Genomic DNA, 19456 nt, shown 5'->3' on the forward strand with positions numbered 1-19456 from the left:
TGAGGTGATACCTCATTGTAGTTTTGATTTGCATTTCTCTGATAATTAGTGATATTGAGCATTTTTTCATGTGCCTAATGATCATTTGTCTGTCTTCCTTGGAGAATTACTTGTTTAGGTCTTCTGCCCATTTTTGGATTGGGTTGTTTGTTTTTTTCTTATTAAGTCATATGAGCTTCTTATACATTCTGGAGATCAAGCCTTTGTCGGTTTCATTTGCAAAAATTTTCTCCCATTCCGTAGGTTGTCTTTTTGTTTTACAATACAATACAGCTTCTAGAAGTGAAGCTTTATGCATCTGATGATCCAGATGGAGCATTTTTCTGAGAGCATTTGCAACTCCCCATCTCTGGGCATGGGATGATGTTTCTTCTGAGACAGGAGAGTCGCCATACCCTTCCCTTTAGACCCTCTCCTTGGCTGCCAGGATTTCCTCCTCCATTCCTAAGTCTGGTGTTTCCCACAGATTCAAATAGGGAGTTCACAGCAAGAAGACATCTTCCTCCCTGTATTAGTTAGGGTTCTCCAGAGCAACAGAACCAGTAGGCTATATACACACACATACAGAGACTTATCCCAAGGAACTGGCTTATGCGATTGTTGGGGCTGGTGGGGCTGGTGGGGCTGGCAAGTCTGGAACCTAGAGTGCAGCAGGCTGGTGACTCTCAGGCAGGGGCTGAGAACACAGTCCAGGGAAATCTGTTTTGCTCTTAAGGCCTTTCAAATAATTGGATAATTATCAAGGATAATTTCCTCTACTTAAAGTCAACTGATTTTAGAGGTTAACCACATCTACAAAGTACCTTCACAGCAACACCTAGATTAGTGTTTGATTGAAAAACAGGGTGCTATAGCCTAGACATAAAACACATATAACTAACTGCTTCTGCTCTGGAAGCCTGGATGAACCCCTCAGAGACAGCTTTCCATCAAGAGGTTGTTCCCTCATGGGCTGGGTTTTTCTCTGGACACTTCCATCCAGGAAATGGAAGTATGTTAACTTCCTGTTGTTTGAGCCTCCACATAACACTTCTGCTCAAACTCCTGAAACACTGCAAGGACCTTAAACCATTTCATGTATTTTCTCTTCAGATTTTTTTAATTATCTACATTTTTTAGTTAAAAAATTTTATGGTATTTTTCTTTCTCTTTCTGGCTTATGTCACTTAGAATGACAATCTTCAGGTCCATCCATGTTGCTGCAAATGACATTATTTTATTCTTTTTTATGGCTGAGTATTCGTGTGTGTGTGTGTGTGAGTGTGTGTATCTCTCACAACTTCTTTATCTAATCTTCTGTCGATGGACATTTAGGTTGTTTCCATGTCTTGGCTACTGTAAATAGTGCTGCATGAACATTGAAGTGCATGTATCTTTTTGAGTTAGAGTTCCCTCTGGATATATGCCCAGGATTGGGATTACTGGATCATGGGGTAAGCCTATTATTCATTTTTAAAGGAATCTCCATACTGTTTTCCATAGTGGCTGCACCAAACTACATTCCCACCAAGGTCCTAATACATTTAGTTTTAGTTTAATACATTTCAGTCTCTCAAAGCCAGGACTGCTGGAATTGGGATTCCTGCTACATTCTCAGCAATCCACACTCTTTCCACCCATCTGCACAACTGTGAAGATTAAAAACAATCTCAATTGTAATCATCATATCTTCAGGGGTCTATGAACTCCCAGGAATTATATGCAAGATGTGACGTGTGTGCATGTTTTCCTGGGCAGAGTCTACACTATTTATCAGCTTCTCAAAGAGGGTAATTGACCAACATTTTAGAAACTTATGCCAGGTCATGCTGCGCTTAGATTCTGCAGTGGCATCTGTGGTTTTAGTTTGCCAAGAATCTTTTCCCCTTTCCCCTTTTTCTTGTCATAGTGCACATTCTTTGGTGGGGGTGGGGGTGGGGGTGGGGGGGTGGGAGACTTTCCCCTGAATTCCACATTGATGCTGGAAAATCTTCTGTTTTTCATCAGTTGCTAAATCCAGAGAATGTATCTGGGAGCGGTCTGTACTGTTCCCCACGCTATCCCTCTATGAAAGAGTCAAATAGCCCTTCACTGAGGGGAGCTGGAAAGAGCCACAGCACCCAGATTGCTGGAGGCCATCTACATCCTTCCTTCCCTACCTTCCTTCCGCCCTTCTGCAGTAGCAGTGGCAACTGTAGTCAGAAGGTAGGGATGGGACGTTCCAGACCAAAAGGTACAAGGGTGGAAAACAGCGTGGTTGGGAGAGCTGGTTCCTGGGGCTGCACGGAGGGGATGAGCTCAGTGGCTAATAGGATCAGCCCTGGTGAATCCCCCAGCAAGGCATGCACTGCACGAAGGGCCGAGGCACCAGGGTAGCTCGAGGTCAGGATTACAGAAACACAGGAACGAACGAAAGAGGAAAGCTTAAAGAGCCAGGCTGTGCATCCAGGACTGGGGTGATGGCACGGTCAAGCCCGGCTGGGGAAAGATTTAGCCCCGACGAGGGAGGAGGTCTGGCCCTACACCCCACCCTGGAATCTTAAGGACGCTAGGCTGAGGCCACCTCCGAACCACCGATGACTTGTTAACCAGTGAACTGAAGGTTAAAAGAGATCAGTTAGCGAGTTTGGGGAGGGGTCTGGAGAGAAAGGACGACTTTCTCTGGGATCTGTGTGCCCCCTCTTCTTGTCACCCTCTTCCGGTTTCCATTTGGTAGCACCTTCTTGATCCCCTTTTATCTCTAAGGCGCTTAGGGACATGCCCCTCTGCAGGAGCCTTCTGGGAAATGCTGCTCTGGCCGCCCAGGAATCATGAGCCCTGCAGCTCCGGTAAGGAGGAGGTCCTCTGGGACAGGAGAAAGGGCCCAGGGCAGGGTGGGTACCGTTCTCAAATAGAGGGTGGGACCTGGAGTGTTTCAGGCCCTGACAGGCTCTGTCCTCTGACATCCTGAGTCTGCTGCTAGGTGGGGTTTGTGGGGCTGAGCTGTTCAAGGAAATGATCTTGGAGGGACAGACTGTGGTGGTAGATACAGAAACAGTCTTCCTTCTCCATTTGGGCCCCTTTCAATCCACTTTTGACTGTCCTAGAAATACCTTTCCAACCCACAAATTGGACCACTTAATTCCTCACCTTGAAATCCCAACCCCAAGCTCCAGTCACAATGCCATAATGTCCAAGCTCCTGAGCCTGTCATCCAATGCCTACATGTTATATCCTTGCAACCCCCGCAGCTTCATCACCAGCTGCTCCCCATGCCCTCCTCACCCCCACCCCCACACTCTACTTTCCAAACACACTGAAATACTGAACACTCATACTCATCCTACCAGACCCCTTTCTGCCTCCCCGGGGAAGCCTTCCTGAACCTCTTAGTCAAAGTCAGACTCTTCTTTCCCATATTCAAGTCACACCTTATGCTTCAACAGTGTGTTTGTGTTATCTCCTCCACCAGACTGGGAGCTGGGAAAAGAAGCTGATGCTTCTTTGTGCCCTCCACTAATGCCCAGTGCCAGGCACAAACAGAGTATTAAGAAAACATGGCAAAACTAGGAACCTGGTTTTTCCATGTAATTTACATTTTTATAGAGAATCAGAGTTCAAGATTTTGGGGGAAAATTATTTCATGATAAATGAATGAACAAATGACTTAGCAGCAAAATGAAATCACAGGTACAGCCTCTCACTTGTGATCCGGGTCGTCACAGACCTACTACCCAGGAGAGGCTGTGTACCGCCCGCAGACTACAAGTCCCAGAAGGCCTCCTGTCAGCACATCTCTACACGCCCCGCCTCCTCCCTGGGGGTGAGGCTGGGCCGGAGGGCGGAGCCCAGGGGCAGGGAGGCCCAGGGAGCAGCCAGGAGAGTGAAATGCCCCACGCTCTCTGGGGCTCACAAAGCGCAGGCGCAGCAGGTTGGGTGGCCGCAGCATCAAGTAGCGGCCGTTTTGGCAGCAGCATCGCAACAGGTGTAAGGTGGGTGCATCAAGGGGGGCTGGAGAGGGAGCTGGCATCTGGCTCTCTTGTCTGACCTGTGTCAGGACTTAAAAGATGGGAGGGAGCGGCAAGAGAAGCAGTGACAAGCCCCGGACTTCTAACCCAGGTGTGCCAGCCAGCGCTTGCTACGCAGCAATAGGTGTGAGCAAGTGGGGGAGGGGCGAAGGCACCTGCTCGAAAGTAAGTCGCCTTCGAGAACAGAGGGCACCTGGATTCCAATCCAAGCTCCATCATATACATGGACAAGTCACTTGCTATAGCTCAGTTTGTCCATCTGTAAAGTAGAGGTAAAGATCCTACCCATTTAGTAAGGTACCCAACAGAGTTGCAGCAGGGCTCAAGCTTTGCTGCAGGTTGAGTCACCTGGGGATCTTTGAAGACTATGCTTTCCTCCTGTCCCTGACATTCTTATTTAATTGTTATGGGGTAGGACCTGGTTATTGGGAATTTTAAAAGCTCCCACTGGTGTAATGGTTGGAAGCCAGGACTTCTGGGTGTGAATCCTGGCCCCACTGTTTACTGACCAAGCAGATCTGCGCAAGTGACTGGACCCCTCCAGGCCCCAGTTTCCTGGGAATAATAAGGATTGTTGTGAGGCTTCAGTGAGATAAGAAGCACTTGAGAAGTGGACCTGGCGCATAGTACTTGATCATCAATCATAGCTGCTGTTGAACTATTATTTTATACACTTTGTAAAAGGCTCAGGTGGAGTTCAAACATGAGGGGTTTTTTTTAATATCATGAAAGTCTCTCATTCATTGCTATGATTCTAATATTCTCTGCTGCCAGCATTTCAAAATTCCAGGATTTCTAACATTTTAAGAGTTCCTCACTCCAGTCTCTACCTGCCTCATAACACACTTTGATGGATCTAGAAATAAAGGCCAGGGAGAAGGAACTTAGTCAAGGTTGTGAGGCTGAGATTGGAATCCAGGCTCCTGACCCCCACCTCAACCCAGCGCAGCGGGTGGCAGCCCCCTGCTGACCCCACAAACACAGTGCTTCCATTATGTGCCTGGAGCAGAGAACGGGGAGGAGACAGGCAGGCTTGCTCTTGTTTGTTTACTTACACTCCTTTAAACGTTTCCTCGGTGGCTCCCTCAGGGAGGACGGGGTGGGGGCTTTTCTCCAGGGAGCTGCTGTGGAGCAGCTGATGAAGCCTGTGCGTCCTGTGGTCCCTCTGACAGGTTCCGCCTGACTCTGCCCTGGAAAGTCCTTTTGAGGAGATGGCCCTGGTGAGGGGCGGCTGGTTGTGGAGACAGAGTGAGTGACCCTGGGCCAAGCCCTTGTCCTGTACCTTGTCCAGGGGCAGGGGTGAGGGAATTGGCTTGTTGGGCCTGCGCAGTGAACCCTTCTCCCAAGAAACCATGCCCCTTTTTATCCTCCCCTCCTTTGCCCAAGCTCTTCCCTTTGCCTGGAATGTCCTTCCCATTCCTGACTGCCTGGTAAACTACTTATTCTTCAAGACCCAGCTCAGATGTCCCCTTTCATGAGGAGCCTTCTCTGACTTCCTCTAACCCCCACTGCAGCCCCTGCTGTAGAACCAACCTGGGTTAAAGGCCCCTTCCTCTGTTCCCAGTGCCTTGTATATACCCCATTATAGCACTGATCTCCCTATAATACAACTGTCTTTACCTGTGGGCCTCAGCACTCCCCCACCCTATACTGGCCCCAGACTGTGAGCACCTCAAGTACAGGAACCGGGTTTAATTCTCTGTGTCCACAGTACCCCTACCCAGAGTTGGCTGCAAACAGGCAAAGAATAAAATGAAAAATGCCTCTGTGCTTTGGAATTTGTAAAGCTCTAAGCAGCTCTCTTATGTGTTTGCCCTTTCCTGTTAAGATTTCCAGTCACAGAATGTCTGAATCTAGGGCTCAGTCTTTCAGACCCACCTCTGACCAGAGTTGTGATCTGAACAAGAGCTGTCCTGGGCTAGGAGCTCCCTCACACCCCATGACCCATTCTCAGTTCATTCAGTTCAGCAAACACTGAGTCCAAGTCCTGCTGGGGGCCGGGACTGCTGCTGTGAGATAGTGACACCCTCTTCTCCCCCCTCATCTGGTGGAAGAGGCAGACACGACACAAATGACTGTCACCTGGGGCTCAGCCTTTTTTTTCCAAGCATGCTCACAAATATGAGTAATAATTGTACACCCTCAGCAGACTGGATGCAATGGAAACTAAGGGTTACCTTAAGGCAAGCACTTGACAACTATTTGTTTTCTGTTAATTCTTGCATAAATCACATTCTGTACTCATATAAAAACAACTTAATATGTTTTCCCTGACAAACTGTACCTATTGAAGGAAATTTCCAATTTGACATGATGTTAAATTTGTGGAGGTGTTTTGTGACACTTAAAAAAAAAGATTTCCAGCTTCCCCCAAGGAAGGAATCTGATCATTCATTTAGCATTCAGCACATTTATGGAGCCTCAACTATGCATTAGGCTCCATGGGAAGCAATGGGTAAGCAAGACCAAGAGAGGCCCTGCTACCATTTCAGGGGGTTACAACACTGGGGAGTTGGGGTAAGGAGACTTGGGAGCCCACCCAGGGCTCCTGCCCCCCCAGCAGGCTCTGTGATCAGCCAGCCTGGTGGATCTGGAATATCACACAGGCTCCATCCTCCGCCGCTGGAAGCGAAATTGGTTTGCCCTGTGGCTGGATGGGACCCTGGGCTACTACCATGATGAGACTGCGCAGGATGAGGAGGACCGTGTACTCATCCACTTCAACGTCCGTGACATAAAGATCGGCCAGGAGTGCCACGGTGAGCAAAGCCCCTTTCTCTCTGGTGCTGTGACTATGGGTATGGCCCTCCCAGTGTCTGTCTGAGAGCACCTGCTGTTCTCAAATGGAAGGCTCTTTCGCAGCTTTCAAAGGGCTTCCACAGACATTGCTTCTGGGCCTCTATCAACTCCAGTTCATGTGGGAGTGAATTAAGAAATCAGTTCCTTATTAAATTCCTACCCTGTGCTGAATCTGGGCTCTATGCTGGGGTCATAGAGGTAAGACACAGTTCCTACCCTCTCCAGTGCTAGGAACTAGATAGTATGAAATGAAATAAGGAGGCTCAGAGAAGTTAAGCAACTGGCCCAGAGTCACACAGCAAATCTTGACCAAGGCTAGGCCACAGTTAAAACAGGGTAACTTGGAGATGTACCTAATTAGGGAAGCAGGCAATATGGAAAGATTGAAAGGGTCTAACAAGTTGAGGAGGATTGCAAGGAAAGTATGCGCGATCAGAGGAGGTTGGCAATGGCCAATAAACAAGACCCAGAGAAATCAGTTCCTGTTCTGGCTCCTGGTTTACTGAGAAGACTCAGGCCTGTGCCCTGTGGAAACCCCACATGTGTCTCCCTCTAGATGTGCAGCCCCCAGAGGGCCGAAGCCGAGATGGCCTGCTGACTGTGAACCTACGGGAGGGCTCCCGCCTGCACCTGTGCGCAGAGACCCGGGATGATGCCATGTAAGCCACTGTGGGAGAGGATGGGGTGGGATCTTGGGGAATAGGACCAGATGCCTCCTGCTGATTGGGCCTTTAGTTCCCTGAAGGTAGGAAAAGGGAACAAAGACCAGTGAACATGGTAGTCTCAATGGAGGCTGGGAAGAGTGGATTTGAATGGCTCATGGTAATTGGTATGGTATCCAGTAAACTCCTGACATGGTCTGGGATGAATGCAGGACTGTTGGGGAAGGGATATGCACACCTGCCTCTGAGGTAGCCCTCATTTTGGGTTGATACAAAGGAACAGACAGCCCCTTGGCATCCTCAGAGGACCCTCCTAGTCACTTCCTTCTGAGAAGATGCCCTGGTTGGGGGACTCCGATCTGAGGGATGGACCCTTACCTACTTAACAGAGGCAGCGCACAGGGCACCCCGATGTCAGATGCAGATCCACACTGTGAGTCTGGGTGTGTCCTCCTCAGGCACTGTTTGCTTCCTCACATTCTTTCCCTTCCTACTCTCTGATGGAGGGTCAGTTGGCCTTTGCATTGTAGGAGAGTGAGAGAGATGGGATGTGTGGGAGTGGGGGAAGCTGAACTCTGGGTAGACAAAGCACAGAGCCTCCTTGTCCACCCCAGCCAGGTGCCATGGCAACCAACAAAGGCTCAATTGTCTGGTGTCCACTGGGTGTTCCTGGGACTCTGGGGTCAGAGCATTGGGAAACTGTGTTTGTGGGTTTGGGATGTGGAGGTGGGCTGCAGCCGGAGAACCAGCCTAGGCATGTCAGAATCTGAAGACTCCTAAGGGACCACCCCAGCCCAGCTGTCTTTTGTCTAGATGGGGAATCTGGAACCTCTAGACGGGGAAGAGACTATGGACTCAGAATGAATTAGGAGGCTGCAGCTCACCTGAGGGCTTGCCTGTGTGACTGGAGCAGTGGAAGGGGTCACCTTTGTCTAAGGGAATCAAGGGGATCTCCTCCTTCACAAGAGACTGGGGGGCTGGAGGATGGGTTGGAGAGGAAAGTCTAAAACGGGAGGCCCCATCCCCCTTCTCTCAAATTCCCTCCTCATGGTCTGGCGGGTTTGCTTTGCAGAGCATGGAAGACAGCGTTGCTGGAGGCGAACTCCACCCCGGTGAGCCCCCGTTCCCTCCCTGTCTCCTCCCCACACCTAACTGCCATGGAATCATGGGTGACTCAGACTTGGTCTCCATCTGCCTGGAGTTCTCAATTTCCATGTATGCGAGTGAATAGACATGTGCAGACTCAGATGCCCTCAGTCCCAAGAGGAAAAGGATGTAAGACAGGCAACTGGTGCTCAGAGGAGAGAGAGAGGCCTCCAAGAAGGCACTTCAAAAGGGGTGGTATGTGAGCAGGGGGAAAGCGACTGTCTTTTAGGTGTGGTATATCTGCAGTGCCAGCTACTCCTCACTACCATACTGTGAGGTTGGGATTATTCCTCCCTCTCTGCAGATAAGATTGAGCTTCATTCATCCATGCAACAAATATTTACTGAGTTCCTACTATGTGCCAGCCACTGTGCCAAGGACCAGGGATCAGAGAGGAGCTAAGGAGATGTGGACTCAAGCCTAGTGGGAAGCTAGATGTGAAGCCATGAATTACATGGTTAGTGAAACCCTTGCAATGGTGGCAACTGCTCTGTCAGAGACAGGCAATGTGCATTTGATTTGTATCCACCTTGATGGCCTGATTCAGGTGGGAGTCCAGATAAGGCTTAAGATGAGACCTGAAGGATAAATAGAAATCAACTGGGTGAAAAGTGTGGGGTGGGGTGAAGGGAACAGCTTTCCAGGCAGAGGGAGCTGCATGTGCAAAGGCCCTGAGAGAAATTAGGGCTTTGGCAAGTTGAAGAACAGAAGGACAGCTGGGGTGGCTGGAGTTCAGGGAGTAAGAAAGCCAAGGGGAAAGGAGGGTTAGCAGGGCCAGGCATTAAAGGCTCTGTTAAGGTTGGTGGTTTCTGCTAAGAACATGGGAAATCATTGAAAATTTTTAAGTAGAGGAATGGCATGAACAGATCAGACCAGATTTGTATTTTTAAAAAGATAGTCTGGCTGGTAGGTAGGGAATGATTGTAGAGGGTAAGAGTGGATGCCTGGAGACCAGTTAGAAGACTTGGGGGGGAGGGTATAGCTCAATGGTAGAGTGCATGTTTAGCATGCATGAGGTCCTGGGTTCAATTCCCAGTACCTCTGTTTAAATAAATAAACAAATAGATAAATAAACCTAATTAACCCCCCCCAAATAAAATAAAAAATTAAATTAAAAATAATTAAAAAAAAAAAAGACTGGGATAGTGTGCAGGTGACTGACTGGAGGTCTGGATGAAGGCCTTGCTGGCAGAGACAAGCTGATGAAGATAAGACACATTTCACAGGGAAAATATAGCTCAGTGGTAGAGCACATGCTTAGCATGCATGAGGTCCTGGGTTCAATCCCCAGTATCTCCATTAAAAAAAAAAAAGACACATCTTGGAGATAGTCAACAGAGCTTAGTGATTGATGGAGGTGTGGCTTTGATGAGCTGACCAAAGCCCCCAGCTCAAGGGTGACCCAGCTTGGCCTCAACCCCAACCCCACCCCCTGATTCTGTGCTTGCTCCTTCCACCTGTGGCATGATGGAGCCCCTCTCATCTACAGACAAAGTTTGCTGGGAAGTAGCAGCAAAGCCTTGGATGCATTTAGAAACTCCCTCAGGCATCCATCTTCTCAGGGACGGGCACTGTGCTTGAGCACCTGGCATCAGTTGTATCATTGAATCTTCAACGAGAATGGGTAGGAGTTGGTATTTTTAGTCCCATTTTACAGATAGGGGAGCTGAGGTTCAGAGGCGAAGTGACTTGTCCAAAGTCTTATGGTCTTAAGTCAATGGAAGAGCCTGTACTGGAACTGAGGTCAGTGAAGTTCTGGGGGAAGGGCAGTAACTGCAGAAGGAGCTACAGGGGCAGAGGACAGGAAATGGTGTGTGCCTGTGTGTGCACACAAGTGGATCTAAGGGCCAGAAGTCTGGCCTGGCTGGAGGGTAACAAATGGATGAAGAAATAGGAGACATGGCCTCTGAGGAGCCACGTCAAAAAAGGCCTTAAAGTCCAGGTGAAGGAAGTGAATTTTATCCTGAGGGTTGTGGGGAGCAATAAAAGGCATTAAGCAGGGAGGGCTGTGGTCAGACTTCGGGGAGCAGACTCAGACTTCTGGGTAGAGGCTATATAAGAGGAGGCTGGGGCAGTGGTCAGCAGGGTGGAGATCCCTGGTTGGGCTAACCTGGCTCTGAGCTCCAAATCTTGCTTATACAGGGCAAATCAGTCCCACGAAGAGGGCAGAAGGAAGGAGGTGAGGGCTGACCGTCTGCACTCTGACTCTATGAAGCTGCCTTGTCCCTTCTCTGCCTGTCCACTTTTCTGCTGCTCTGCTTCCTCCATGTCTCTACTCTGACCTCCTGCTCCACCTCTCAATGCTCTACACACACATGCACACACACACACATACACACATCCCTCTGGTCCCTAGGCTTACTTGAGCTGGGTGTTTGTGCCTCTGTGTTTTTATACCAGTGTCTGTCCATCTCTGAGGGTTCATGCCTGTATCTGTGGGCTTCTCTCTGTCCTGTGCCTACACAGGAGTGACCTGTGCTTTGTCCCTCCACATCCTGCAGGTTTATACCCTACTCTGGGTGGAGGCTGTAGGAGGTGCCCCTGACCCTGGTTGTTCCAGGGAACAGGGCCGGGGGCATGGCCAGGGGCAAGGCTGGGGTCCAGTGATGGGTGCAGGTGGGTGGGAAAGCAGATCAGAGCTGTTCTGTCCTCCCTGGAGATTGGGAGCCCCAGCAGCCTGAAACAGGTGAAGGTGGGCTATTTCTGGAGAGACACTGCTGATCCTTCTTCTCTGTGTAACTTTAGCAAAATCACTACCTCTTTTGGGCCACCCCCCGTTACCATGGGCTGAGGAAGAAGACGATACCCTCTTGCCTTGCCCAGCTGACAGAGAGCTCTTGCAGGGCCTGTTAAGAGCTCTGAGTCTCTCCAAATGTAGAGGGCCTCTGACACTTCCCTCCCTCCCCTTCTTGGGTTTCTGTGGCTTGAGCAGGCCCCAGCTGGAGCCATCGTCCCTCCCAGGAGCCGCCGGGTTTGCCCCAAGGTCAGGTGTGTGACCCGCTCGTGGAGCCCCTGTAAGGTTGAGAGGCGGATCTGGGTAAGTGCTGGCTCAGTCCTCCCTGCCTCCATTCTGGCCACTAGGATGTGCCTCCAAAACTGGGCCCAGTCCCATCCCTTCCCTGCTCACAAACATTCCATGGCTCCCAGTCACTCACAGGACACCAGCACTGCTTTCAAGGCCCCCAGGATCTGGCCTGGGCCAGACTTGCCCACCCCATCCTCCTCATCCCCTATGCTCCAACTCCTTTGCTGTACCCTCCGCTCCCAGCTGTGCCAGACCTTTTCCTTCTTTCCAGCCTTTGCACATGCAGTTCTGTCTGTTGCAAAGATCTTTAGTTTCCTTATTCACCTGACAAAGTGATGCTTATCCTCTAAGATCCACCTCAAAGGCTGCTACCTCCTCAGGGAGGGCTTCCCAGACCTCCAGGCATTGTCACTCCCTCTCACTGCCCATTGCACTGATGCTTACTTAGTACTGTTTTCATCTGCCTGACTTCTAGTTCGTTCTAGTTCTGTCTCTATTTTCTAGCTCTGTCTCTAGTCCCCATGGGGACTAGAACTCACTTCAAGGCAAGGATCAGTTTAGATCAACTCTGCCCCTATGAGCCTAGCACAGTGCTGGGTATACAGCAGGTGTGCAATGAGGGCTCAGTGATGGGGACAGTCTATTTTGACCCTGCTTATTCCTGGCACATGAGGGTTGGGCACAAGCAGGCCTCAAGCAGTGCTCACTGAATGAGCCAATGAGATAAATAAAGAGAGGAAGGAAGGAGTAAAAAAAATCTCTTACGGCATCACTACTGCATTTATAATTTAGTCCGTGTCTGTCTCTCCCCTCACCCCCGACCCTGACACACTGTTCCCAGTGCTCAGCCTGGCATGGGGTGGGTTAGAATACCTGTGGTCACATGCAAATTTCTTTTCTAACACAGTGGTGCTCAATGTGGCTGTGTATTAGACTCATGTAAGGGCTTAAAAACAATACAAATGCTCAGATCTTACCTCTGAATGCTCTAATTTTGTAGTTCTGGGGTGGGGACTTGGAAATCAGTGTTTTAAAAAATTTCTCCTGATGATTCTGATGTGCAGAACCACTGAGCCCAGATGTGCTAGGACCACTTAGTTGCATGGACATGGCTTTGCTGGATTCTCGCTGTGCCTTGGCAGTGGGCAGTGTAGGAAAGACTGTCCCCATTTACAGATGAGAAAACTGAAGCTCTGAGAGGCTACATAATATGACCAGGATCACTTAATTAATCAGTGGCAGGGCTGGGAGTCTCAGCCCAGCATTCTGAGGCATCCTGCATACCCAAACTTGTATACAAGTTTGTTTAAAGTGAGGATGCCTAAAAATAGAATTTAAAAAGCTATAAACTTAGTATATACTACAGCTTTTCTGAGGGGAGGAGTCTATTTGCATGTGACCTCCTGACTGGCTGCCCTTGTCCCCATCCAGGTTGGGCCTGAGGAGAGGGAAAGGATGGGGATCAAACTCTTAGGTTCTGTCTGTGAGGTCTCTAGGGGGGGTCCCCTGCCCTGTTGCCAGGTGACCACATGAGTTTACCTCTGGGCCTCTTAGGCCTGGAGGGTAGAAACAGGTGCTCCATAGAGATATGAGGCGGTGTTTTCCACTGTCTCCAGGGCCTGACAGGGCTACTGGCTCACAGTGGAACTTCAAGGCAGATGCAGGCTCTGGACTGCAACTTCCCTACAGTAAAATTGGGGATCTGAGTGCTTAGATCTCTCTAGCTCCCTCTAGGCATAGAGGTCAGATCTTGGTCACCCCCACTGGAAAGCCCTACTGGATCACCTTTGGGAAGGAGCACAGTAAGAGAAGTAACTTCAGACTGAGCATTGATTGTCTGAGCCTCCTGCATTGCTCTGGGTCTGGTCATTTTTCCTAACTTGAAACTGGAATTAGAGTTGGCTGACCTTAGTTCCACTCTGGCCCTGTATTTGACTCACTTGAGATAAATTCAATACATTAGGCACCTACCATGTTCCAATCAGGCCTAATTAGGCTCAGTCCCTGTGCTTGGGTGGTGGTGATGGTGGTGTTTCTTCAAGTCTGATGGGAGAGACACACCTCACAGGGATACAAATAATGACATCACAGAGTGGTTGGTGCTGTGATGAGGGAAGTCTAAGGGCTGTGGGTGCCCAGATGGGACCATAACAGGACCTGAGGCTCAGGAAGAGTGATACTTGAGTTGAGTCTGAAAGACAAGTTAGGCAGTTGCATGAAAGAAGGTGAGAAAGGGATCCCTATCAAAGGAAGATGGCATAGATATTTGAAATCACAAGGTGTGCTTGGAGAACTCCCCTTTACAGCCAAACTTCTTTAAAGGATGCCATGACATGTTGACTCCATCCCTCACCTCTCAACCATTCTTCAATCCTCCATAGTCTTGCTTCTTCCTCCAACCACTCCTCTGAAAAGAGTTTTTTCAGGCTCACCCACAATCTCCAAGTTGCCAAAACCAATGGCTTATTCTCTTCGCACTGGACAAAAGGATGGACAGAAGAACATATTTAGAAGATAAAATCTTGAGACCTGGTGGCTAATGTGATGCAAAACATGAGTGTGTGAAGACAAGGGTGCCAACCTGACGTCTTGGTTTAAATGCATGGTGGTGGCACTTAGAGAAAAGCATTTATAGAAGAGCAAGTTTGGGGGAATGAAAGGATGATGAAAGATGGAGTTTGGACACCTGGACTTCTAAAGGACCACTTGGACCATTCAGGTGTGAAACTAAGTTAGAGATACAGGGTGCAAGGGGGCCAAGAAGATGGAGCCAGGAGAGAAGGGGCTCCTGCCCTCTCCCAGGTCAGTAGCCCATGGGTAAAATGAGGGGCTTGAATTAGGAGCTTCCATTTAATTCAGCATGGATTTGTTGGTTCTTGCCATTCATTAGGCCCATCTGGAGGCACAAATGAATCAAAGTCCTTGCCTAGAAGCAGCTCACACTGAGGTGAAGGCAGGAAAGGCCAGGAGGAAGGGTAGGAAAAGAGGCACAAGCATAGTCCACAGAGAACTCAGGAAGAAAAGATTCTTCCTGAGACCAGAAGGCCTTCCTGGAATGGGTGACTTGAGTTAGGCTTTGAGGGGTTGGTAAAAATCTAATGGGGGAGGGAAGGGAGCAGGCAGTCTATTCCTCCCTCCTAGAGAAAACACTGACCATTATTCTCTGAGCATCCATCTCCAGCTCTGTGGTGGAGTGGAGATAATCATGCCTGCTGTAAGGATGAGAAGAAATAACACATGTGAACATCTCCCTCAGGACCTAGTACATGGTGGATGCTTGATAATACTTTAGTTACTTCCCACCTCTACCCTTCCTTTCCCTTTCTTCCTCACCAACCCCCTTTTATTTCCTGGGTCTGGGCCCTGGCCAGGTCCCTCTCTCCATGACTAGGACAGGAGAGAAATCCATTGAGTTTCTCCAAGTGTGACTACTGGAGAGCTGCTAGCAAATATTAGACAATCTACAAAGGGAAGTTGGGAGCCATGGAGAATTTTTGATCAGGGGAGTACTACGTAGGAGACCAGGCAGGAAAACGGCATCACTGGGAGCTAGACTCAGGGGCTGAAGTTTTAGAGGCCAAGGGCCTTGTGGGGAGAAGGGCCCTCCTTCAGGAGCCTGCTGGTCTCTGGGGACCTATTTCTAAACTTGGTGAGGTGGCTCTGTGGGGCCAGAAGGGCCTGAGCCAAGTGTTACAGGTAGGGGACCAAAGCCGGGTCCAGCTCTCTAGCAGCTGACCAGGCAGGGCTCCCCAGGTGCGTGTCTACAGCCCGTACCAGGACTACTATGAAGTGGTGCCCCCCAACGCGCACGAAGCCACGTACATCCGCAGTTACTATGGCCCGCCCTATGCAGGTAAGTCTCCGACCCACCCCTCCCCCTGCCGCAATCCCCGCCCATGGTCTATCAGTAGGGATCAGGTCCCACCCTTTTAGTAACCATGGATTTTTCCCAGGCGGGTCCCTCCACAAGGCCCTCCCCATCCCAGGCTAAGGATAGCTCTTGGACCAGAGCCCCTCCCTCCTGCAGAGCTGACCTCACCTCTCCAGGCTGGCAACTATTCCCTGGTGGCCCAGCAATACCCGTTTCTAAGTTGATAGCGGCCCCTGGTGGCAAATGTGGGAAAGGCCGCTTCCTCTCGCTTCAGGATCTGGCGGTTGGGAAGGCCCATCCTCAGGTGTGGTCTGGAGGTTATTGGAGATTCTGGTGCTTCTTCGCCGGTCCACTCTGGTCCCACAGTCCCAGAACGTCTGTAGCAGGTTCAAGGCCTAGGAGCTATGGGGACAGAACGCGCGTTCTTCCTGCATCAAGGCCTGTTTCTCCGACTGGGTAGTAAGATAGTGGGCTCAGCGCCCTAATCTTGCTTTGCGCAGGAGTCTAACCGAAGGAGGCAGACAACCTCTCTCTGCTCCCTCCTCTGAAGTCCCAGGCCCTGACAGCGGCGCTCTCTCCGCAGGCCCTGGCGTGACGCACGTAGTGGTGCGGGAGGATCCTTGCTACAGCGCAGGCGCCCCGCTGGCCATGGGCATGCTTGCAGGAGCCGCCACCGGCGCAGCGCTTGGCTCACTCATGTGGTCGCCCTGCTGGTTCTGAGCCCTGGATCCTGCACATAGACTAACAGGCCCATTTCCTCCTTGGCCTCACCCTCTGCCATCCAAGCCCTGTCCCACTTTGGCTCCTTCGTTTCCTTTAGCCTCTTCTGGGCTTGGATCATTCCTCCCCCTCTCCACCCTCACCCCGCACATCAGAAGACGCTAATATCCCAGGCACAAACATAGCTCAAAATCTTTATATCTACCACTAGACACTCCAGATGGACACATATGGATATGTTTCCTCCAAATACACCAGGACACAGAAAACACAAGTCATGGGGTTTCAAGTTCCCCAGGCATTGGAGACACAGGAATCAGGTTCTTTCCTTTGGCAGCTCCAGGCTTGGTGGGCAAACAAGAGTATGCAAACACTTGACAAGGTGGATGAGGGCAGAGAGTGAGGAAGGTAGGCTAGGAGTATGGTTGCTGGCAAGAGTGCAGAGCCGTGAACATGATAGCGTGTCCAAGGAATTAAAAGGGAGTTCATTTGGGCTGGAGCATGGGCAGGGGTCAGATCATGATGGCCCTCCAAGCTAAGGAGCTTGCTGGGTAAGGGGGAGATGTGAGCTTTATGGAGGGATGTTTCATGATTGCACCTATACTGAATATATTGCCTATATTAATACACAAACTCAAAACACTCCCTGAGTTTAGCCTCATCCTTCCCACTATAAGATTTTTGGGTCCCTTGTTCTTTCAGTGCTCAGAAAGCACCCGTTTCCCATGTCAGTGCCTGGGGCAGCAATTGAGCAGAACCTGGGATCCCCTTGCTGGGGGGGGGGGGGAGGTGAATCTTTTGAGGACCTCGTCCTAGGTTAGTGCCTCCATCAAGAAATGCATTTCTGGTCCCCAGGAGATTGGCCCTCTGTCCATAGCTATGGCTGTCATCATCTCAGGCTTTGTCTCTTCCATCTGTCTGGGGGAGATGGCAGTGTTCACCTCTGGGGCCTGATCAACCTTTGTCTCAGTCTGGGCTCCCTGTAGGTGGCCTGGCTGTTTCCCCATTTGGTCCCCTTCCAGTCTCTTCCCCCATCCTGTCCCAATCACCAATAGAATTGCTAATATGCCTACACAGTAGCCAGAGTAGCCTGCTAAATTTCCCTTGTAGATTGGGGCTCCAATTGCCCCGCTGAAGAAACTAATAAAGGTGCAGTTGGCTCTAGCCCTGGCTCTGGCTTTGTTTGTTCTCCCAAGAGGCCCTGTCTCCCTGGGACACCTCCATGACTCAGCACCTACTAGTGCCTTCTCTGGTATAGTGAGAAGAGTGTGGATCCTGAGGTCAGGTATAACCAGTGGCAGCATGTTAGCTGAGCAATCTGGGGCAAGTTACTTAACCTTTTTGGATTTTGCTTTCCTCACCCATAAACTGGCAGGTTGAAGCTGGCTATCCCAGGGTTGTGAGAGGAGAGACTTCATCAGGATCTGATCTGATGGGTGTCTCTGAGCTGATGATCAGTTCTGCCCTGCCTGCTTTCTGGGAGTCCTGTGTGTTGGGTCTTTTCCAGTGGGTTCCCATCCTTTCAGAGATGAATCAGAGTTAGACTCCGAGACCAGGTGGCCTGGGAAGGAAACACAACTGTCTTGTATCAGACATTTTGAGGCTGCAAGTAACAGAAACCCCCTGCACAAACTGATTTAAGCCACAGAAAGGAAAACACTGGGCCACATATTTGAGAATTCCAGAAACTGCTTGGTCCAGGAACTCAAACAGTATCACTTAGACTTTGCTTTATTTCCATTTTTACAGCCACTGGGCTGGCTCATTCAGAGGCTGCAGTGATATTCAGCAAATCTAGACTAATGCCCTCCTTGGTTCAAGGCTAGCTGAGAGAGCTTCTCTTCCTCTAACAGTTCATCCAGAACTTTTATTCACACTGCTGGATATTATCCCAAATTGGGTCTTGTGGCCATCTCTGAATCTACAGTGATCTGGAAAGGATGGTCTAAAACAGTAGGGCTAAGGGGGAGGGTATAGCTCAAGTGCTTAGCATGCACAAGGACCTGGGTTCAATCCCAAGTACCTCCTCTAAAAATAAACGAACCTAATTACCTCCTCCTGCCAAAAAACCCCACAAAAAACAAAAAACAAAACAAAAAAACCCAGTAGGGCTTAGAACAGAGGTGGGGTGGTGTCCCAGAGGAAATTTAGGGCACTGTTTCCAGAAAAAGGATGAATAAATAAGAGCTGAATGGCAAAAATATCAGGTGTCCACCTCAACCATATTCCCAGACACCAGCTTAGAGGGATATATAAACAGCAATGATTCAATGAGGTAAGACAGGAACATGATGCAGTAGGAACTCTAAGGAGGAGGTATCTAACTCTGCTAAGGGGACTGGGGAAAACTTTGGGATAGGAAGTGGAAATTTAGGGTGAGCCTTGAAAGATGACTAGGAGTTTGCCAAACAGAGAAAGGAGAACAGATGGAAGAAATGGCATGAGCAAAGGCCTAAAAATATTCTTGTCTTCAGAGCACTGTGAAGTTCAGGAAACATGTCACAGCAGGCTGCATGGTGAGGATGGGTGGTGGCTGGGGCCAGGCTATAGACAACCTTCTACAGCTGGGTTAAGAGTTCTTTTTTCTGAGCACCTATGGCTATCAACAATCCTACTCCAGCTCCAGCTCCAGCTCCAGTTCCAGGTCCCAAAACCCATCCCTCTGCATCTTCTGGCAAAATGCTCCTTCCAATATCTGGAACATTCATCACTTTAATCAGTGGTTCTGCTATAAATCTCTTTGTTGCTCTGTAGTCTGATACATTTCTTTATTTCCTGAAATACACTACAGGCATCCCGCAGCAATCATCAGAAAGAATGATGTATTTTTCAATTGTTGGGCAAGTCAGCTGATAAAATGAGAATTGCATATTTGTTATTCACCTCTCAAATTCAGAAAGTTAATCCAAATGTCATAGAATTCATTTTTCACTTATTTCTATATTAATCTTATGATTACAAAAAAACCTGTGTACTTTTAATTCAATATCAATAAAAACTTTAAAATTACTGATATAAAAAAAAAATTTGTTATGGTCCTGATGACACCGTGGTTCTTTCTGTTCACCCCGCCAAACAGGGCAAGAGAGATGCCAATGGATGCTCTAAGTGCATTTGCTTCAAAATCTCACCACTAATGATTACAGCATGAATTTATCTTCCAGCTGTTCACTAGACAATTATTAAATTATTCACACACATTAAGACAAACATTAATTTTCACAGACAACACAGTTTAATCTGGAGA

General features: G+C 49.2%; 1 protein-coding gene across 2 annotated transcripts; it reads left to right on the forward strand.

Moving 5' to 3' along the window:
• Positions 1-3797: 3797 nt before the first annotated feature.
• On the forward strand, positions 3798-18627 carry PLEKHB1 (pleckstrin homology domain containing B1). Of its 2 annotated transcripts, XM_014556638.2 has the most exons (8): positions 3798-3950; positions 5159-5234; positions 6593-6745; positions 7342-7444; positions 8520-8559; positions 11526-11630; positions 15372-15471; positions 16073-18627. In XM_014556638.2, exons 2-8 carry the CDS (start codon positions 5198-5200, stop codon positions 16207-16209), a joined length of 675 nt encoding a protein of 224 aa, XP_014412124.1. In that variant the 5' UTR covers positions 3798-3950; positions 5159-5197; the 3' UTR covers positions 16210-18627. The 2 variants fall into 2 exon arrangements, with proteins under 2 accessions (XP_014412124.1, XP_014412125.1); XM_014556639.2 differs by lacking the exon at positions 11526-11630.
• The last annotated feature ends 829 nt before the right edge of the window (positions 18628-19456 follow it).

Source organism: Camelus ferus, chromosome 10 (assembly GCF_009834535.1).
Source record: "Camelus ferus isolate YT-003-E chromosome 10, BCGSAC_Cfer_1.0, whole genome shotgun sequence".
NCBI lineage: Eukaryota > Metazoa > Chordata > Mammalia > Artiodactyla > Camelidae > Camelus > Camelus ferus.